Source organism: Sordaria macrospora, chromosome 1 (assembly GCF_033870435.1).
Source record: "Sordaria macrospora chromosome 1, complete sequence".
Taxonomy (NCBI): domain Eukaryota; kingdom Fungi; phylum Ascomycota; class Sordariomycetes; order Sordariales; family Sordariaceae; genus Sordaria; species Sordaria macrospora.
This window is the reverse complement of record NC_089371.1, coordinates 1,830,171-1,851,226: the sequence shown is the minus strand read 5'-3', so window position 1 is coordinate 1,851,226 and position 21,056 is coordinate 1,830,171. Positions and strand designations below refer to the sequence as shown.

At 54.0% G+C, this 21,056-nt stretch overlaps 6 protein-coding genes across 6 annotated transcripts; 3 read left to right on the top strand and 3 right to left on the bottom strand.

Moving 5' to 3' along the window:
- Positions 1-1,221: 1,221 nt before the first annotated feature.
- On the top strand, positions 1,222-5,329 carry SMAC4_05422 (uncharacterized protein; the record flags this gene model as incomplete). Its single annotated transcript, XM_003347075.2, has 3 exons — positions 1,222-2,589; positions 2,728-2,782; positions 2,842-5,329. The coding sequence occupies exons 1-3, from the start codon at positions 2,289-2,291 to the stop codon at positions 5,327-5,329; spliced, it is 2,844 nt and encodes a 947-aa protein (XP_003347123.1). The 5' UTR covers positions 1,222-2,288.
- Positions 5,330-8,493: 3,164 nt separating this feature from the next.
- Positions 8,494-10,332, bottom strand: SMAC4_05424 (uncharacterized protein; the record flags this gene model as incomplete). Its single annotated transcript, XM_003347077.2, has 1 exon — positions 8,494-10,332. Exon 1 carries the CDS (start codon positions 9,994-9,996, stop codon positions 8,494-8,496), a length of 1,503 nt encoding a protein of 500 aa, XP_003347125.1. The 5' UTR covers positions 9,997-10,332.
- Positions 10,333-11,039: 707 nt separating this feature from the next.
- Positions 11,040-12,444, top strand: SMAC4_05425 (uncharacterized protein; the record flags this gene model as incomplete). Its single annotated transcript, XM_003347078.2, has 4 exons — positions 11,040-11,397; positions 11,628-11,705; positions 11,780-11,872; positions 11,934-12,444. 4 exons carry the CDS (start codon positions 11,040-11,042, stop codon positions 12,086-12,088), a joined length of 684 nt encoding a protein of 227 aa, XP_003347126.2. The 3' UTR covers positions 12,089-12,444.
- A 102-nt stretch (positions 12,445-12,546) lies between these two features.
- On the bottom strand, positions 12,547-14,786 carry SMAC4_05426 (uncharacterized protein). The gene is made up of 3 exons (XM_003347079.2): positions 13,277-14,786; positions 13,124-13,179; positions 12,547-13,013 (listed from the first exon to the last, which is right to left on the bottom strand). The coding sequence occupies exons 1-3, from the start codon at positions 14,309-14,311 to the stop codon at positions 12,620-12,622; spliced, it is 1,485 nt and encodes a 494-aa protein (XP_003347127.1). The 5' UTR covers positions 14,312-14,786; the 3' UTR covers positions 12,547-12,619.
- Positions 14,787-14,858: 72 nt separating this feature from the next.
- SMAC4_05427 (uncharacterized protein) lies at positions 14,859-16,546 on the top strand. The gene is made up of 2 exons (XM_003347080.2): positions 14,859-15,637; positions 15,756-16,546. Exons 1-2 carry the CDS (start codon positions 15,373-15,375, stop codon positions 16,418-16,420), a joined length of 930 nt encoding a protein of 309 aa, XP_003347128.1. The 5' UTR covers positions 14,859-15,372; the 3' UTR covers positions 16,421-16,546.
- Positions 16,547-16,790: 244 nt separating this feature from the next.
- SMAC4_05428 (uncharacterized protein) lies at positions 16,791-20,357 on the bottom strand (the record flags this gene model as incomplete). Its single annotated transcript, XM_066090288.1, has 1 exon — positions 16,791-20,357. One exon carries the CDS (start codon positions 20,355-20,357, stop codon positions 17,280-17,282), a length of 3,078 nt encoding a protein of 1,025 aa, XP_065945529.1. The 3' UTR covers positions 16,791-17,279.
- Between the last annotated feature and the right edge of the window lie 699 nt (positions 20,358-21,056).

Genomic DNA, 21,056 nt, shown 5'->3' with positions numbered 1-21,056 from the left:
TTCGTGCAATTTTTCAGGATCGCAAAGGGTTGATGAATGGATTTGGCTGGAAGAATTTCAGGATCCTGAAAAAGTGGCCAAAGCCTTCTGAATTCAATGCCAAGGAGGACTAATTCGGAAAACCACACCAGGGTGGCCGCATCCCCGAAGTACCAAAATCGATTCAGAAGCCCAACTTCAGGAGCTGCTGAACACGCTCTGAATGGACCGCTGTTCCTGACCGACCAAAAATCCAAAATCCCATATGCCGGAATTCGCTAGCAGTGAGCGGAGCCAACAAGTGGACATCCAATTTCATCGTGAACAACTCTGCAAAGGCCCGTACGTATAACAATCAATGTTCACGTGGCACCTCTCAAAGGACTATAAACTAACGGATCTTTCCTCGGTCGACGGCAGTCCCTGAAAGCAAAGAAAGTCAACATCGAGAAGAATGATGGACAGGACAGAAGCATCGATGTCTTGCATCATTCCGAGTCGCCGAATCTTTAGCGCAGCTACATAGTGGACCGAGCTTTCCGGAGGGTCAAGATGCACACGAGGCTCGGCAGGGGAAGGGGAGATGGTCGGACAATTCGGCAGCCCGTCCATCCTGGCCGCCAGTCGATTTTCGGACAACAACCCATCCTGTCGGGCTCTGACGACTGCGGCACTTGACTGCCGGTCTGTTGACTCTTCTTGGCACTCGCCAAACATCACGAACCAAACAAACCGGGCAACCGGGCAGGGGACATCGGGTGATCGCTAGATCGGTGGTGTTACGTGCCTCCTGTTGTCTAGACAGGGGACATAAATTGTGCATTTGGAACGTTGTCCACGGATTTTTCCATTCGATGTTGAGACCAACAGAAGCTCACGATATGGCGGCTTCAGCTTCTTGTCTATCTATCTCCGTCATCACCGGCGGAGCTGCTTGAGCGCAGCAGCGCTGAACTGGACTGCCCGACGGTGTGCTTCCTCCCTTCTCCTTTTACATTATCATCCATGACGAAAGAATCGCTTCTTCTTCGCTTGCGAGAGTTCCACCTTGCAAATAACTCTTGGCCTATTTTCGCCTCTGGAAGTCCTGGCGGGTTCGTGGACACATCAAATTAAAACGCTCCAACGCCTAGCAACGATGGAGACGATCCGGTCATTAAACCCAAAGACCCCCTTCTCCTCCCCGTCCCCGTCTGTCTTGGTCCTCTGGGTGCTTGTGAGCAGTGCGTATGTTGACCTGTTTCTTCCCTCCGGCCACCGCAGTGTTCCGTGTTCTCGCAGTGTCTGGTTAATCCGTTGCAGAGAAGCCATCCCCGCATACTTGCAGGTCACGCCTCAGCAAGGCCCTTCTTTTACTCCTTTTGCCCAATCGAGTGATTAGGGAGCTAAACAAGCACAGCACCAGAGCTCATCCGTTCGCTCCATCTAAAATTTCGGGAAGCTGTGGATATCGGATTTGCCTCGTGGGCAGTCTGGATAGGTAGTTGGACTGCTTTGGCTCAAGGGAGGTCCTCCAGAAAGAAATCTCACTTCGAAACCGTTGCTTCCGCCCCAAGTCCTCCTTCAGTCTCCCGCACCGGACAACGGGGCCTTGCCTTCTCTCGCTACAACACATCACCACTTGCGGCTCTCAGACAACACATCTGCAAACGGACTAAACCCGGACTATCGTCACTCATTCGCTCTATCATCGGACTAAGACAGATAGCAAACTACGTCTCCAGAAGCTATTCGTCACTCTCTCTCTCTCGCCAGACAGCTGTCCATCTCTAACCAGCATACCGAACCTCGCTCACTGAATCTACAACTCGCGTTGCCGCCTCATCGTTCGTGTTTTGCCTATACACGTCCAAACATTCTTTTCCCGGATGCCGCATACCCCGACACGATATACCAAATCCGACGCTCTCTGATACAAATCATCAAGTCCACCACACCACTCCGACCAGCATCTTCAGCCTCGCACTCTCGGTTATCACTAGGCGCAGTCTATGACGGTGGTCCTGCGTTACTTCGATTTTTAGATCACATTGACGACGTGCGTCCGGACTCTCCCGTGACAACCGAAATTTTTACTCGCTCTTCTATCCACCCCATCGACAGTCCTGAAGCCGTTAGGGTTATCCTCCGATAGACCTTGCATCAGATATTACAGCACCATAGCTTACTAAGGATACTCAAAACTCTCTGGTGCTGGATACTCACAACACGCATATCAACTCGCTATCTTGTTCCGAAGGGGGCTGGGTCGCCCAGGACATAGGACTACTGGCTCGGGGCCAATACCAACTAAAGTCAATCCTTTCAAGATGGCACCAAGTCATCGAATATTCACCCTCCTCTTCCTCTTCCTCGGGATCCTTGTCCTTCCCTCTGCAGCTGACCAGACCAAAGAGAAAGCATATGTCTTAGGCACCGGTACAGATGGAAAAACACGACAGCTGGCTGTCGACCGCAGGCCGGCGCTCTATACCGGTGACTTTGGAGACTGTTTGGGCGGCGAAAGTCTGTTCAATGTCACCAAATTCGATGGCGCATATTTTGCCGACAACATGACCATTGTCCTTCATCTTGATGCAACAAGCAATATCAGAAACGAGTCAACGATGAGTGAGCAAAATCCCCACGCAGAAATAAGTTGGCTCTAGACATGCTAACTGATCTTATAGTGTATATCTCCGTCGATGCTTGTAAGGCTACAATGAGATCCCTCTGCCCGCCTTCTCACAACTGACAATCGTGCTGTAGATGGCGAAAACAGACTCTCCATGACTTTCAACCCATGCAACGCTATGATCAGCAGGTAAGATCATAGCCCGCCGAATCTTCTGCAAGCCTTTCCACTCATTCGTATTGTGCCAGTCTTTGCCCCCTTGTTGCCAACAAACCGGTGGGCGCTTATATCATGATCCCAGTCGCGCCCCGAGACGTAAGTGGCATCCCGGACATCGCCTATGCGATTCCCGACTTCGAAGGCACCCTGAAGCTACGGATATTTTCGAATTCAAGTATGACGGAAATAGGATGTTTCCAAGCGGTCATGAGGAACGGGAACAGCTTTGCCCACCCCGACGCAGTCGCTTCCGCTCTAGGCGCAACCACGATTTTAGCCATCATCGCCTCATTTGCGACAGCCGCTTATGGCGTCAGTGTAACTCACATGAGGATGCACTACGCCCACTCCTTCTCCGTCTTCATCATCTTGGAAACCTTCCAGGCCATTTTCTTTTCGGGCGCCCTCTCTCTCGACTGGCCCTCCGTCCTAACAGCATGGTGGAGCAACTTTGCTTGGTCTGCTGGCATGATCTACACCAAGAAATTCGTGAACTCAGTCGATTCATTTGTTGGATTCCAAGGCAACTCCAGTCAAGTTGGAGGCGCTGGTCCCGCGGTTCTCGATACTAACGGGGGCTTGATCTCCCAGATTTACGGAAAGGCTGCTGAGAAGGCGGCGGAGACGCTCACGAAGAGGCATGCTTACAATGCCAGCAACCCTTACGATTACAACTGGGCTGGGGACCCTGTTCAACTTGGCTTGCCTATCCCAGGCTCTTGGTTTGGATTCTCTGGAACGCTCTCCATGGTCAAAATCCCCGCCGCTGATGCCGTTCTTGTCGGACTCACCTGGATCGTGATCGCGATTGTCTTGGCGGGCGTTGCTGTTGTAGCTCTCAAGGGGTTCCTCGAGCTCCTTGCGCTCACAAAGATGATGAATGCGGACAGCCTGCCCTACTTCCGCAGCCACTGGATTGGATTCACGGTCTTGGCCCTGCAGCGAACTTTTCTCGTGTCCTTCTTTGCCGTCATGACTCTCACGATGTACCAGTTCACATACGGCGGCTCAGGGGATGCAACTGTCATTGCTGGAGTATCTTTCGCGGTTTTCCTCATCGGCGTTACCGTTCTGGTTGCTCTGGGAATCCACTCCCGCACCAAGTCCGGGAGATTTGAGTGTGGAACCGAAGAGCTTATCTTCCACCGAGGAAAGATGCTTGGCTGTCTCCCCGGTCTGACTCCGACCTGGGCAAGAACTGTGAAAAAGAACGAGCTGGAGGTTCAGCCAGTATTTACAATCTCGCTCTTCCGCATTCGCCACGTCGACGATGACCTCACCCGCCCGACCGTTCACGAAGACCAAGCTTTCGTCAAGAGCTGGGGCTGGATGACCGCGAGATATAGGCGCACAAGATGGTGGTTTACCGCCTTTTACGTTCCTTACCTGTTCGTTCGGGCAGCCTTCATCGGAGGCGGAGCGCAAAACGTTTATGCACAGATCTACGGCCTGCTCGTCCTTGACATCATTTCGTTCGCCATCATGGTCATCATTAACCCCTTCGAAGGAGCTCGCAACACCGCCATGGGTATCTGGATTCTCAGCATCTGCAAGATCTTCACCACGGGCCTCTCCATCGCCTTCCTCCCGGAGTTCGCACTGAACAGGATCATTGTCACTGCGTTTGGCATCATCATCATTGTCATCCAAGGCTTCACGGTCGTCGCTTTGTTGATCCTCGTCGGTCTCGGTATCATCTCGACCTGGATGTCGCTCTCACGAAACAAGGAGAGATTCTTCGACGAGCTGGAATGGGCCCGCGTCCGATTCTTTGAGAACATGGAGAGGAGAGCGCCAGACATGCCGCAGCCGAAGAAGTCAGAGAAGGAGCAGGAACCAGCAGGGCCTGTAGAACCGTCGTTCGAAGTGGCCCAAGTATGGCGCATGTCCAAGATCGTGGACGAGGAAGCAGACATGGCAGGATTCCAGGACCAGTCCTACAAGGACATCCGGATCTCAACATCAGACGAGGATGCAAGCATCGGCGAATCGGAAGACACCCTCCCCGTCCTGGAGGAGGTTCCCGAGAGTCCAATCGACAAAAACGGCAGCACCACCTCGCTCGACATACCCGCACCTCCAGGGGCCGCGCTCCACGCGCCGTCCTCCTCTCACCCAGGTAGCCGCTCGGTCAGCGCCGCCTCGACAGCTCGGTACAGCACAAACAGCGTGCCGCGCAACTCTCGCAATTCCTACCGCAACTCGCGCGCGTCGCTCCACGGGCACCACCTGGACGCCAGGTTCACCGACCGTCCGGATAGCTACCTGTCCCACAGTAACAACCGGCTGAGCAGCTACAGCGGCGGCCTGAACCGCAGCAGCAGCTTGAGGCCGGTTAGCAGCGTTCCATCCAGGGCTTCCACTTTCTCGCCGGCGACGGGTTTGTCGACGCCGAGCAAGGATACGCTGGCCAAGTACGCGGAGCAGAGGAGATACTCGACTCCGCAGCCGTCGGCAGAGATCTGGACTAATAAGAGCAATGCTGCTAGCAAGAGGCACAGTGTCCATCCATGTTGATGATTTTTTTAATTTTTTTTTTTGGCTTTTTGATGGTTAGAACGGTACGGATGGATGGTTTGAAGGGTCATGACTGTCCTTTATATGGATGTGTGTATGTGACGTACTACCATACCATACAATCACCATTTGATGCTGAGCACATCAGGAGGTTCTCTTATTGACCTTTTCTTTTTCGATATCTTCTTTTTGCATAGCTTGCACTTGCATAAGGGAGGACGGCGTTGTGGGTGGCAGGCTAGCATATTTCTTACACTCGTTCAGTAACTTTTAACGACCATTGGATACATACCTAAAGAGCAGGGCAAGCAGGACATAGATGTTTTAAGGTATCAAACGAAGACAGAGAAGAACTTTTTTTTTTGAAGATCATAGACTTGATGGGTTAAGATATCTCCACATACATACAGTATCTACTTTTTAGTGTAATAGCCAATATCTTTTGGTGTTCTTCTGATTCAGATAGAGAAGAGAAGGGGGATGTGGTGAAGGCTGTAATGAAAGGAAGGTTCATGTTCATGCCTGCTCTGAGCGCAATACTTGGCTTCCCATGGTTTTGGAGAATTGTAGCGGTTCCGGTGTGATACTAGACTGAACCGTGAGTGAAACAATGAACGAAGGAAGAAAGTGGTCCCTGAAATAAAACGATCAAGATCTTGTGCATGCATGCGGTACCTACCCCGAACGCCCTGCCCCAAATTCGGTCCACGTTGAAGGCATTCCCCTTGTCATGGCGCTGGCGGACCACTACATAACTAGGCTATGTTCCAAAAGGATACAAGTAACCGAAGCTGGCAATTCGGTTGCTTAAGTGGTCTTATATAGTTGTGATGGCAGTCGAGAGGCACAACTGCAAGGCTGCCATCACACCCCTCCTTGCCATCCCCACATTATCACCCCTGTTTGGTTCGGCTATCAGATGGAGGGGTTTCAGCGGATAAGCTCCATGGGGTAGTGGTCTAAGTGCCCATTAACAGTTTGTAGTGAAGAGGGGCAAATAACTTTCAACGGTGAGAGGGTCTTTGAAACTAATCGTCTCCTAGGGAGTCTAGAGACCAGAAACACTTGTTCTGTGTGATGAAATTTATTTATTAAAAATATGTTAATCTATTGGGCCTAAGTTACCGGAGACAATTTACGGTGCAAGGCAGATCTAGATGTACCGATCAGCGGCCCCTAGCCAAGAGCTGTCGAACGGAACCGCTGCGCGGCTTGGTAACTGCTTTATAAGTGATTTGTTGGAACGTAGTCAGATCAGTCTAATGCATCTCCGTTCAGACGGTACCTGAAAGCGGTGAGATTTGTCGATCTTGTTTAGCTATAGCATAGCATAGTGGTAACTGGCTGAAACTAGTGTAGAGTCAAAGGTATACTGCAGAGACCACATACGTGGATAGACGTGGATAGCCCAAGTTGTTAGCGGCAGAAAGAATAGTACCCCGTGATTGCGTCACGAACGTCTGTTCAACCGCCCGCCGGTTTATATATACCCGAGACTGAGTGAGCAAAGGCTAAATAAACTAGGGTGAGTTCGGTGAAGAATTGATCCCTCTTTTTAAGAGCTCAATCCGAACTGTTCATTCGTATGTCACTTTCTCACCTGTGATTCTTCTGTTTCTCTTACTTCTTGCCCTCCCCTCCTCCTCTTTCTTGCCTCAACTCCAACCAACCAACAATCAACACCCTACGACATCTTCTCTTACCTCTCAACATCGAGCAGCCACCCTTACACAAAATACCCAGATGCCGAAACCACCACAAGAAGGAAACCCGGAAAAGCAAGACACAATGGCAGAAAACAACACGAACCCAACAGCCAACCTCCCTCCCCTCCTTGACCTAACCATTGACAACATCACGCCCAACACGATCCGGATCAACTCGCAGGCGTCCGATGCGCGGCTCAAGTACCTGATGGCACGGCTGGTCACACACCTGCACGACTTTGCGCGCGAGACCCGGTTGAGCTCGGACGAGTGGATGGCTGCTCTCCAGTTCCTGATTAGCTGTGGCAAGATATGTAGCGATGTGAGGAATGTAAGTTTTTTGCTGTTCCGTTTCTCTCGAATTTACTGCTGTTTTTTTATTATGACTACTACAAAGGTTATGAAAATTGGAAGGGGTTCCTATGGAGTTCGTTTTCCACATCTGGCAGAAGGGAGAGTACCTAGTGTGTTGCGAAGGGGAAGAGAGAGGGAGGAGTATCGTGAACCCAGGAGGCCGAAGAGATATCTTATGAGCTACGGGTCTGTCCCAATGCCAAATCAAACAGACGTATGATGCTAATGATTTAAATAACCAGGAATTCATCCTCCTCTCCGACGTCCTCGGCCTCTCCCTCCTCGTCGACAACATCAACCACCCGACGCCCCCAGGAGGCACCGAAGGTTCTGTTCTTGGCCCCTTCCACACGCATGACGCCCCCGTCCTGCCCAACGGCAGCAGCATGACCTCGGACCCCGAGGGCGAGCCGATGCTAGCCGTCTGCACGGTCAAGGACCTCAAGGGCAACCCGCTTCCCGGCGTGACCATCGACATCTGGGAGACGGACAGCTCGGGCCACTACGATGTGCAGCACGCCGACCGGGACGCTCCGAGCGAGCGGTGTGTCATGAAGAGCGATGGCGAGGGCAGGTTTTGGTTCAAGGGCATCAAGCCCGTCAGCTACCCGATCCCGCACGACGGGCCAGTGGGCAAGTTGCTGGAGAGGCTGAATCGTCACCCGTGGAGGCCGGCGCATGTGCATTTCAAGTTTGAAAAGGACGGGTGGGATCCGCTTGTTACGTAAGTATATTTTCTTCGTGTTGCCTGTCTTCCAACACAACCTTCCTTTTGCTAATGCCGATATCTTGGTCCAGCGCTCTATATCTGAAGGGTGACCCTTATGAATCATCGGACGCTGTCTTTGGGGTCAAAAAGAGCTTGGTAGTCGAACTAGGGCAGGTGGACAAGGCCACAGCAGAGGAATACGGCGTGAAGGAGGGGAGCTGGCTGTTGAAACACGATTTCGTGTTGTCCACCCAGCAGGAGACTGAGGGACTAAGAGACCGGCTGGCTGTTGAAGAGCTGGAGAAGCTGGGCTTGAGAATGAAGCTGGTAGACCACTTGCCTGTCCCCGAGCTCGACTAAAATTAGCAATCAAAGCCTTGATGAGCCCTTTCCTATCAGTGCTTCTCGTCCATATTGGTGGACTTCACCAGCTTCACTACCGTCTCTAGGTAGCCAGCAGTGCCACCGTATCGATTCACAATGACCCCAACATCAATGGCCGATATGTCGCCGTGCCGCTTGCGCCCAACTATCGCCGTATTGCGCGTACTAGGGATTCTCAGCATCTCTTGCTCGGCCACCCAACCGCAATCCGTGGTGATCTGGGTAACCCATGAGCAGAGGGAAGAGTACGCCGAGTGGGCCTTTTTCTTGTCTTTGGGTACTGGTGCACGAAACCTCGCTCCTGTCAGGTCGTGACTGCAGCAAGGGATCATGATAAAGGGACAATCTGATATGGCGGCCAAAATGGGTGTCCAGGGCGTCAGCTCATCAGCATGATTGGAGATGATGAAGGTGCCCTTGGGAAACCGGCCGTCATGGACGAGGCCTTCCCGGAAATCCTCACTTGAGATCTCCGCAATTCCATCCCTGCTCACAGGCGGCGGTAGCAAGACTAGCTGCTGTAAGGATTCCTGAACGCCTGTAGGGGTTTCTAAACGGGTGGTGTACGTCGCCCATGATCTGCGTGACCTGGCGTCGAAGCCCCAGCCCTTGAATCCTTCCAGATTCAATATATAAACCAAGAGGCCGTTACCACAGCCGATATCAACGAACCCAGGGAAAGGACATTGTTTGTACATGTCGGACCACAGCTCGATGAGAAAGGCAGCGATGCAGAGGTCTTCAAAGACATGCTTGGTAGGATCGGTAGTTTCGGCCCATGCCTCTATCAGAGTGCGGGCATATTTCTGCTTTAGAGCCGTATATGTGTTTTGCACACGGGCCTGCGGGACTAGGAGATCATGGTGCACCCGTTTCTGATAACCGTCAGCTCTGCCCTGTCCATGTTTATATAAGGCTTGAAGCAAGTGAAGGGCGGTTCTCGTGAGTTTGTCGGGACGCTCGCCCCCTTCGAAATAGAGATAAGAGAGAGATACAGATCCGCGCATCTCTGTGGGAGACCACTCGTGATGAAAGGCTATACCCCGGACTGTAGGGTGATAGAACGGCATCTCGGCCTCTGAGGAGACGTGAGGGAGATAGACAACCAGATGCCTCTGCAGTCCGCCCTCGGAATCACTACCCCCACTCTGATAAATGAGACATGTCTGATCCATAGGTTCGTCCCTCATGGTGCTCCGAGGAATAAGCCGGCGGATCATATATCGGCTAAGCCCAAAGCCGTCGAAAGATGGGATGCCGGGTACGTCTCCCAGGTCAGACGGAGGGGTCTCCTTCTTCTTTGAGTCATGGAGAATATCAGCACGGAAGAGCCAGGATGAGTTGATGTTTGGGTTCTTGATCAAGTTGAGCATGACATCTTGAAAAATGACTGGGCTGAAGGTGCACTCATGACGAAAGAGAGGTCGCCAGTCTAGTTCCGCATCGCCAGTAGTCTCCTGCCGAACCACCGGGACGGCATCGGCTGCCAGCTCTTCCGGGGCATAACGAGGCATATGTACTTGTCGGTAGGGTCCGAAAGATTGGCCCGGAGGATGTTGGGTTGGGGTTCTTGCCAGTGACGGTCGGGTGTGACTGGAGTGATGGGTCCAGAATGGGCTGGAGAAGAAAGGCGCGGAGAAGCCGATGGAGGCAAAAAATGATTTTGACAGGCGGTCTCGTCAAGGCGATAGTGTACAGGCGACTGGGGTCCCCCGCAGATTCCCCGTCCGCCACCTGGAATCTACGCCCAACAGGGGGAATCTGCCCTACAACTGACGTATGTATTTCCGTCGACACAGCCCGGCCCGGGGCCCTTTCAGCCTCACATTTTGGCGAAGCTGTCACAATTCCCCGCGCGTAGGTTGGCTGGCATGACTGGTTGGTACCTCTAGTTGATAAGAGGAGCCGGAAAATGCGTGTTGGTCGTTTGATCCCTAGAATTCAGGGCGGTCGCGATGGGCTGCCGCTGGGCCTACCTACCTACCGACGCTACAATGTGTCCTTGTTGCACAACATGACCAACCCGTCACCGAACCTGCACCGGATCGAGTTATCAGGGAGTCTCGCGTGACGCGATGCTCGTGGCCGGGGTGGGGTGACTTGGCACGTACGCCCGGCCTACCACTATCAATCGTATCAATCGTAACCTGCTGCGACGCAATGGACACTTGATTCATCTGATGGAAATCACCTTCAAGTTCTCCCAGTGACGAGGGGAGAGTTGCACCTTCGAACGGGCTTTGCATTTCAGAATGAGTTCAGCAGTAGCGGCCAGTGAGGGTGAGTTAGCGGCAGGGGCACCTCCAGGCCTTGTCGTCCTAGAATGTGCTGGCAAACGTGCCAAGTCCAGTGCGATCCAAAAAGCAGTGTGCAAACGTCAAGTCCGTAAATGGAACAACCAACTTCATGCCATGCAAGGGGCCAGATGCGGCACAGATGTTCTCTCCAGGTAGAGCCTTAGCAATATTGGAAGTCTGTGCCTCACATGACCGATGGTTAGTCACCTCCGAAGAACCTGGACCACTCGTGGCCCGCCTTACCCAGCGGACAATAATTGATGCCTGGTTGCCTGAGCTTTGACCGGGAGGGCCCCGACGCCCCACTATTTCCACTATCTCTTCCCCTCAACCTCTTCCCTTTCCATCTCTCTCTTCCAATTCCCCGTTTCTCCATCAACAACTCCAGCATCCATTCACCGCCCGCATTCATCTATCATTTAAAAGTAGCCTCCGCCGGCACTTTTTTGACCAAGCAACTTCGAGACAAGCTCCCAACAACCTCTCAACCTACCAACACCTCTCAGCGAGACACTACCACAGTCGTCGGTCGCTGCATTCCCGCCCATCAACAGAACCCTTTCCCCAGGTACCCCGCGAACTTCGAGTTTATGTCAATCGAAAATCTCAAGACCTACGGTACGTGGCATTCCATCGTACCTCATCGTGCCCAGGCGCGCCCACGGCCTCCCTCCCCTCTCTGCATCGGCCACCCGACGGCGCGACCACAGCTCAGTGATGTGATGCTCCACGTCATGTCTGCCATGGCCAATGTGGACCCCCCATTCCTCCCTCCACACCGCGACTCGAACCTATCCCCCCTTTATTCGTATACCAAGGCGCAGCTATACTAACGCGACATACTTTAGACCCCTTCGCCGAAGCCGACGAGGAGGACTCCGGACAGACCAAACAAACTCAGGAGTACATCCATATCCGCATTCAGCGTACGTGTCACCTCGCCGCCATCCCACATGGCATGTGTCGTCGCCCTACACCACATGCTAACACTATCATGCAGAGCGCAATGGACGCAAGACCTTGACTACCGTCCAGGGTATTCCCAAGAAGTTTGATGCCAAGAAGATCCTAAAGGTCGTCAAGAAGGAATTTGGTATGCGCTTGATCCCTCCATCTCCATCTTCGTATCGGACCATCACTAACCCTGCTTGCAGCCTGCAATGGCACCATCATTGGCGATGAGGACTCCAAGATGGGCGACGTGATTCAGCTCCAGGGCGATCAGCGTGCCAAGATCAAGGATTTCCTTACCAACAAGGACGAGGGCCTCGGTCTCGATGCGAAGACCATCAAGGTCCACGGTTTCTAAAGCCTCACATGCTCGTCGCGCCGACACCGCCGACAGATACGCGGGTCAGGGAGCCGCCCATGTGGCAGGGGTCGCTGGCGATAATACCGCCCAGTGACGCATTTCGCCTACGGGCCCTCTTATGGCGCATAGACATGATACCCCAGGATGGTTAACCGGCTTTATTTTGCTTTGGTTGGTAGACTGATGACAGTTGGAGGACTTATACTTAGCGAGGCGGATCTTTTATTAGGGGTCGTCATACGCAGGAAGCGTCCAACTGAATGAAATGCAAGGCTGCACATTGCCTGCGCGTCATCATGACATGCCGCAGCGCTGGCGGTCTTTTGAAAGTTCAATAATACTTCATGATACCTCTTACAGTCGATGACTTGTTCGTAATTCCTTTGTGATATCATTCCTGAAATGGATGATGCTTTTCTCCTTGCTGAAGTCCTGAGTCCAAACGCCGGTACAATGCTTGCTACTGCGTCTTTGACTGTATGTATCCCAAACCCAATAAGAGAACCAATAATATCAAGGAGACCTCGCCTAGTAGTCCCTAGCAACAGTCCCGTAGTCCATAATCTTCAAAGCAACTTTTACCAACTCTTGCCAAACCTTGGTAACAAAGGTCCACAGGGGAATCTGTGGGTAGTCGGTCCGGTTCGAGTGTACCTGGGCCAGCAACGCCACCATACTGATGAAGCTGGCCACGGAAAACGCCCGGATCGACATGCTCGTCTCCTTGCGGATGTTGATCTTGCGCTGCGTGATATGATATAACAGAGTCAGCATTGCCGAGATGCCTACCCATGCCGGCAGGAGCAGCCGCGGGTCTTGCGAGCCGGCCGTCAAATACAGAATTTGGGACGTCAGGTAGGCGTTTAGCGTCGTTATGGTCAGGAGCCGGACGATGGTCGCTTGCGGGGTGTAGTTTACGAGCCTAGAGGTTGGGGAGGGGAGGGGTTAGTTTCTGGTCCAAGTTGGCTAAAGCGGGAAGGAAGGGAGGAAGAGGTAAGAAGGGGAGATGGTTTAGATGTATGAGGTGCTTACCATCGCGACATGAGACTATCTGTGAAGAAGAAGGAGAGGTATGCTGATGCGCCGCACTAATTTGTAGAGTAAGAGTTAGCTGTCTGGTTTCCTTGAATGCAGCGATTCGGTCCAATAATTCCCTTGTGCTGGTTCGTGACGGAGTATACTCACCCATACGATAGCCAACAACGTCTCCGTCAACCGCAGCCTCGCCTCAAACGACAGATCAGAGAAGCCTGTCGCAGAAGCCCCTGGGTTGTAGGAGTTATAGTTCCCGTTGGCGTTCCCTCCAGACGTACTACTACTACCACCACCACCGGTAGCACCAGCGCCAGCGCCAGACGCCAAGAAATGCGGGCTTCCCATCATCATGGCACCACCATCACTACCGATACCGCACCCCATATCTCCTCCACCCCCAGCCGTTCCTGTTGATGATGTCCCACCACCACCACCACTCCTGCCTACACCAGCTGCCACCACCCTCGCAAAAATGTGCTGCCAAGTCGTTGGACTGCCGCCGAAAACGATCAGGTGAAGCATGGCCAGCAGCCGGAGCGCACTCGGAAGACCCCACCAGATGGCTGGGAAGGTGGAAGACTGGCGACAGAGCCAGAGGAGGAAGTGCCACTTCTTGGGCACGCCTAGGGCGACGGCGACGCGGGGTTGGAGGAGGGACGAGTGGGCTGTCGCTGTCATATTCGGAATAGGAGATTTATCGGCGTTCTTGTTGTTGTTGTTGTTGTGGTTGGTACTGTCGTGGTTCATATCGATCGTCGTGATCGGTGTCGCTGCTCCCACGGTCGCCGTTGTGGGAGTCGCTGCTGTTGGTTTGGGTGTTGATGTGTGAGAGACATTGTTGGTGCTGGCATGGACATTGGCGCTGTTGGCTTCGATGGTGTTGGGGTGGTGACTATGGTCGAGGAGATGGTAGGGCGGGGGTGGCGGAGGAGGAGGAGGAGGAGCAGCAGGAGGCGTTGGCGCGCCTGGTATTTGTTGATGTTGTTGTTGGAGCTGGGAGGGCAGACGGCGGACGAGCCCGTTGCCGTTCGTTGTCGCTGGCGCCGTGGCGGCCGCGTGTATGTGTGTGTTGGCGCTGTCGTTGCTTCTGCTCTTGGGTCGGTCGGCCGTCGTCGTGGGATCAAAGTTGGAGGTACTGTGAGCCGCTCCCCGCTGCTGTGCGGACGACTTTGGTCTGTTGCGCATGAAGATATTATCGTCTGCCCATACAGTAAAATCCAGGAACCTTCGTTGAACTGCTTTTCGAGACTAGGGGGTCGTGGACTGGTGCGCGAATGGGCTCGAAATAGGAGTTGAAAACCTGGTCTGTAGCTTTGGCGGGACGGTCGATTGGTTTAGTTCGCACAAGGTAACTGTCGTTTGGGATGGAGATACAAGGTGAGGTCGATATGTGGTGTTAAAGTCGAAACAGGATACCAAAACCAAGTGGCTTTCACAACGTGTAAACCACGAACAACGGGAAGCGGGCGATCCCTGCGGTCATTAATCGACGTAGCATGGCAGCTCCTCCTCATAGCAGCTCCTCCATCCGCAATCCTTCAGGCCTAGACCCTTTCATCGTCGTCGTGCTGGGGTCTCCCCAGCGGAGGACGCCGATTAGATGGCGAACAATCATTGGTCCGCGCATTTGGAGAGCTTTCTTGGAGAGCGGCACGGGCGGGGTGGTGGATGGTTCGCAGGAGCGGGCAGCGGGCGTGCTGTGCTGGGGGGTTTATGCCGGCGTCTCAATTCTCCAATAATGGCCCGCCGAACCGAGATCTGTCGTGGGAAATTTTGAAGCGGCTCCGACCCCGTTCGACCACGTCCGCAGCGGCACGTACAGGTACCTCGACCGCCGTCAGTTGTGGATGCTGTAGGTACGTTTTGTTGGCGGGTTTCCATTTTCCCAGCGCTTTCCAAGTCCGACCCGCGCGCGCAAGAAGCTGCCCGAACGGGGGAATCCGCACACACAAGCACGGATCCCGGATCTCGTCTCGTTCCCAAGTCCCGCTTCGAGCTCCGTCCTCCGAACCGCGCGCCGCCGACCCACGCTCCAATACCGACCGGCTGGAACTGACCATTGGATCATCCCAATAGTTTGGAACGAACGACAGCAGCGGTCTTCCCCCAGCACCAGACACATTCTACGGCTTGACGTCACCCGGAAAGTCTTTTTTCGTGCGCATATACCATATCTCGAACCCTACCGAAGGACAGGTCGCTACGAAGCCAAGGTCGCCCGTGAAGGAAAGAAGAACAAATTCAAGATGCTGGCGGCAACAAAGCTGGGCTTGCGCGCTCGCGCGCCGGGCTCGCTGACGACGACGATGACGACAACATACTCGCCAGTGATGGCCGTGGGCCGGGCTCTCTTCTCTACTTCGGAGAACAGGGCAGCCGCCAACAGAAGAACCCAATCGCGTGTTCGCCAGATGGCCGGTCATGTGGCGAGGAATAACAAGGCCCAACCATCGCCGTCGTTGGAGAATGCCAAGCAGGACCCTTCCAAGGCGCCCGCCATTGTTCTCCCAGGTATTTATTTCTCCATTCCTGATGCGTTCCTACATAACATTCACGACAAAGATGAGAGCGCCATGGAGGCAAACGGAAAGGGGCCACTTAACTAACCCCCCATGAAAAAACAAAACAGAAACCTTCGTCGTCCCTCCCCTCTCGCGCTTCCCGAAACAGTTCAAGCCGCTCATGTCCTACCTCTGGAGCATTGTCAGGGTCAAGGTGGTAGATTTTATGCTTTCCAGACAATACCGGTTCCAGTCGCAGCCTAGCTTGCGGCAGAAGCCGCTGGTCTCGCTCAAGAAGGGGCCTTTGATCTCGCACACCAAGGCGCTGCACCGGCTGATGAACGAGGCCATCGCCTCGGGCAACGTGGACCTGCTGGAGAGGATCGTCGACCCGAACCTGTACATGCCGCTGGCCATCAACATCCACCAGCGGCCGCGGGGCCACACGTGCACGTGGGAGCTCGTGCGCTACAACAGGGAGCCCCGCGTGGTCTCGCTCAAGATCTTCCCCATGGCCGGGTTCGCGACCAAGCTGCTGTGGCAAGTCACGGTCTCGATCGCCAGCCGGCAGCGCGTGGTCGAGAAGGACGAGAGGAAGCGGGTCGTGCCCGGCAGCGAGAAGGAGCTGGACCTGGTCGAGAACGTGGTGATTGGCACCATGCTCGACAACGAGACGTGGACGATGTTGAGCGACTGGAAGATCATCGCGACCGTCCAGCCCATGACGCCGGAGAAGTGGGAGCAGGAGCAGGAGACGGTCAAGTTGCTGTCTCAGGTTCAGGTTAATAAGTAAGAAGAGAGAGAGAGAACAAACACATACTCCGGACCGGAGAGAGAGTGTCCCATGGTATGGTTGGTGTAAGAAAGAGGCGTTCGGTGTCGGTGGTGACTGCACGTGTGGTGATGAGTTTGGGGGGGGGGGGGTGGCAGCCTACTACTAAAGTTGTACGATTACACACAACGGGTTTAGAGAAAAATAAAGTGTACAATCAAGCCTTATACGTTCAACTGGCACCAAAATTCGGCGCGCGGTGTTTACGTTGGATAGGTACGGCAAACAGGTGTTCATCCCACATGGGTACGCTGGTACAGTACCTACCTATGGGATATTAAACTTGATGCCGCCACGACAAAGCCCGATGGATGATAAGCGCCATTACGATTTAGCATTTAATTCATATGAAAAGCACAGAGTGGTATGGTATGTATACATCGACGGTTCCCCCCCGTTATAAATAAAGAAGAACAGATTCGTGTTGGACCGCATAAAGATAAAGCAGTACAAAGACAACGAACGCCAACCCCAAGCTCATTCCGGAGCTCTCGACAACCAAACAACACAACTTGGCTGAAGCTACGGCACCCGGTGCTCTGCTCTCTATCAAACACCAACCAACCACTTCCTACTCGCTCCCTTTGCTCACTCACACCAACTGCTTTCATTACCCAACGAATAACGGTCTTCATGTTTGTTTTGTGGTCGTGTCATTTCGTTCCATTATGGCCTTCTGAGAAAAGGAAAAAATATCCGTGCCTTCTTTGTCATTATTCCGTTTTCATAAAACAAACCAAACCAAAACCATTACTCCGCCTTGTGTAAGTAAGTAAAAACCCCAAAATAAGAACTAAAGTACCGCAAATCATCATATTGCTCACGCCTCATCTTCCTCCTCAATCGGCGCCGGCGTTGCCCTCTCCCGTCTCCTCTTGGGCCTCCGCATCCGGTTACTGCTAATCTGGCTGGCCGAATCATCCGGCGCCAGCTCGCTGATATCATCCTGCATTCCCCATTCACTCTGGGTATCATCAAAGTAACCGTTGCCTTGACCGGGCCCGCCGCCAGCGCCGCCACCGTATCTTTCACCACCGCCGACACCACCACCAAGCCCGTCCATCATTTTCTCCTCATCGGCCCAAGCAGGTCGGTCATAAGCGCCACTGCTCCCGCTCAAAGGCAAGACGTCGATCCCTCTGTACCCGAGTCCCCTCTTCTGCTGTAGGCTCATAGCCAGTGCCGCACCCCTTCTCCTCAATGCATCCCTAACTCCCATGGCTTGTTCGTGGAGCTTCTCAAAGGCGTCTTCGAGCGCTTCCATGCCGTTGAAGATTTCGCGCTCCAGCTCGCCCACGACCTGGATCTCCGTTTCCTCGTCGTGGCTCACCGCTCCTCGGGAAGGGTAGGATGAGTTGTTCGTTGTCCCGCTGACGAAGGAGGCGGGTGTCGGGCCGCGGGAAAAGGGAGTGGACGACATTGGGCCGCCTCCCATACCGGGGCTGAAGGGGGTGTTGGTTCTGGAGTTGCGGATGCCTGGGCTCATGATACGAGGAGATGCGAATCCCCTCTCTCCCCCCATCCCGTTCGCTGGCGTCGGTCCCCGGGAGAAAGGAGTGTCTCGTTCGTATCCATCATCATCTGCTCCGGACCAGAGAAATCCGTCGAAGCGACCTGATATCAAGATTTCCCACTCGGAAGTGTTGATGTCGGAAATCGTATAGAGGAGATCGTGCATGGCAGGGTTCTTTACGAGATACATTGCCGTCTCGGCATCGCGTGGGGCCTGAGAGAGGCGGTATAGTCTCTGTAGAGAGAGACCCGTCTTGACCACGAAGTCGTTTCGAGGCTTACGTAGTGGGGAGGGTGTCGGCGCTCGTGTTGCCGGATGAAGATCCCGCGAGCCGGATAACAGAGCATTGAAGAATGGCCGGTCGTCGGGGTCCAGGTTGGTGAGGATGGCAAAGGTTAGCGTCTCGTCATCTACCTCTTGGGGCAACGGCGCAGGGGCTTTCTCGCATGTTTGCATCCACCTGTCGACAGCTGCCCTGACACGCTTCGTTTGACGCAGATAGTGTTCCCTAAACTCTTCAGCAATGTCAGGGTCCATGTTGATGGGAGACGTCGGTCTCGGAGGAAGTTCTGCTAGATCTTCTTGGGCCTTGCTTCCTAGTGACGCGAGGTCGAAAGGCGGCCACTGCGGCAGATCAACCCGGCCGCTGACCCTCTCGAGAACTTCTCCCCATCCTAAACCTCTATGTGTCTCGTCCGAGTGCTGGCAGATAATGCACGGGCAGCCATCGGGGCAAAGATCGCGAGAGAAAACGTTCTCCAGTCGATCTAAGAGACGGCGGGCTACGGTCCGATGACCAGTGGCAACCGCAATGGATCCATGGTTCTTGAGTACTGTCTGATACTGGTTGATCAGGTTGAAAAAGGGTGCAAACAGTGTCTCAGCACCCTGCAGAGGTGGGTTCGATGGCCTGTTGCCATTTTGGCGCGGCAAAACGGCAAGGAATGTCTTTGGAACAGTTTGCGGCAAGCCGCCGTTCTGCAGGAGATAGTCGACTCGCGTTGCTTCTTGAAGGTTAATGCTAAGAGGAGGCGGCGGTGGTGGTGGCGGTGGTGGTGGTGCTCGCTGAGCAGTCGTATCCGTCACAGCCTCGGAGGCAGCAGTAAAGTCAGACGGAGCGTCAAACCGCGTTTGCTTTTGTTCCTGGGATACAGCGGGAGGCGGGAACTGTGGCGTTTGCGTAGGCGTCTTTGGCGATGAGTCTGGTGCGGACTCGGGTGACGAATCGACCTCGATTGGCGGTGGCCGTCTGATTTGAACCGTATCCGCCATCGACTCCATCGTAGACCCCTTAACTGTCGAAAGGTCCGTTGAGGCATCGGTATTCTCTGTCGGAGTGGTTTCGGGCGAATGCCTGGATTGGGAGGTGAACGTCTGGGACTGTGTCTCCGTGGCTTCGCTGGACACTCTGGAAACTTTGGAAAGCTTTGATCTGGCGTCAGATCTTGATCTCGACATCCGATTTGAGCTTCTGGAATCCGATCGTTCTGGACCCTGCTCTCCCTCTCTCACCGATACTGAATTCCCGGATCTCCTCCTTCTAGAGCCCGACAGGTCTGTTTCCGGTGGGCTGGGCGGCCGATCCTCTTTTTCTTTCCGTGATTCCTTCCGTAGAGAGGAAGACTTCCGTGGCGCCGAACGAGAGTCAACGGACTTTGACCGCCTCTTGTCGCTGTTGCCGACGTCGGTGCCATCAGGAGTGAGCGGATCTGTGCGGGTGGAAGAGAGATCCTCTTTGCTGTAAATGAGGTCTTTGCTGTGGACTTTGCTGAAGGTAGGATACGGGATGTTTGGCCGATCAATGCTCCGGGCAAGCTCCGGGACTATGTCGGTCATGGAGCTCGCGGCCCCTGACAGAATCGAGGACTCTTCCTTCTCCATCTCTTTTGGCCGATGGCGGCGATAAGACACTGACTGGCGCGATGAACGGGAGTTGGTATCGCTGTCGGTGGTTTTCAGCAGCCTGGGAGTCCTGGATGACCGCTTTTCTCGAAGAAGGGACGGTTCCCTGTCGTAGTCGCGGTCTCTGTCTCGTTCCCTGTCCCTATCCTTCTCTCTGTCTCTGTCCCGCTCTCTTTCCCTGTCCCTGTCTCCTCTGTCTCGGTCTCTGTCCCTGTCTTTCTCCCTGTCTCTGTCTCCTCTGTCCCTCTCTCTATCCTTGTCCTTGTTCTCCTTCCTACGTTCTCTGTCCCGGTCGGTAGTGCTGGTTCGATCACGGTCCCGTTCTCTATCGCGGTCGCGGTCGCGGTCGCGGTCTCGGTCTCGATCTCGGTCACGGTCCTTGGTGTCTCTCCGTAAATCACTTTTGGATCGGTGTGGCAGTCGGTCCTCACGAACGCGGCTGTTGTTGTCGAAGTCGACATCCTGATCTTTAGAGGACGGCATGGTGAAGCATAGCAGGGTTTAAGCAACCCGCCCTACCAGTGACGGGACGCAGCTGCTGCTGTAGCTTCTGGCGGCAAATAACGGTTGGGTGGGTGGGCTGTTGGAGAGGGGGTGGCCGCGCAGACAGGCGAGTGTTGGGGGAGGGGCCTGCGGTGGCCGTTGGCTCGAACCAGAAAGGTCGAGGGCGGTGTTGCAGTGCGCTCCGTATTCCTCTGTCGGGTCTGACGAGGGACGCGGTGTAATACGCAAGAGCGCAGAACCAAGACAGCACAGCACAGCGCAGGACTGGGAGACTTGTCCGGGCGGTAGGCGAGAAGACGCTGTCACAGTGTGTTTTGGTCGAGGAGCAGACGATGGTGAATGCGGGTCGGGTCGAGGTAGGATGGCGGTTTGGCTTGGTCTAGCTGAATCAGATATTGCTATACTTGTAAGGAGTGTATCATTGGCCACAAAAAAGGCTTGAAGTGTTGGGAGTGGGATGGCGAGTAACACAGGCTCGCAGTCGGTGATATGAATGTACGAATGTACGTAGTTGGATCGCTCAAATGTTCAAACTTGGCCTGGTTTGGTAATGCTCGCTTTCACTGAGGTTCTTCAGGTGTCGAAGGATGTGAATCCGGGCAGCGCCCCTGCCCTGTGCTGGCGATACCTTGCCGGGATGGTAACTAATCTGACGACAACGTCGGTCCCAGTTCGTTT

What these genes read in the sequence shown, in the direction of transcription:
- SMAC4_05426 (XM_003347079.2), bottom strand. Translation starts at nt 14,311, where the DNA reads ATGCGCAACAGACCAAAGTCGTCCGCACAGCAGCGGGGAGCGGCTCAC. An exon ending in CGTTGTTGGCTATCGTATGG is followed by an intron (nt 13,180 to 13,276) that starts GTGAGTATACTC and finishes TCTACAAATTAG; the next exon opens with TGCGGCGCATCAGCATACCT. An exon ending in GATAGTCTCATGTCGCGATG is followed by an intron (nt 13,014 to 13,123) that starts GTAAGCACCTCA and finishes CCCAACCTCTAG; the next exon opens with GCTCGTAAACTACACCCCGC.
- SMAC4_05427 (XM_003347080.2), top strand. Translation starts at nt 15,373, where the DNA reads ATGCTGGCGGCAACAAAGCTGGGCTTGCGCGCTCGCGCGCCGGGCTCG. An exon ending in GCCCGCCATTGTTCTCCCAG is followed by an intron (nt 15,638 to 15,755) that starts GTATTTATTTCT and finishes AAAACAAAACAG; the next exon opens with AAACCTTCGTCGTCCCTCCC.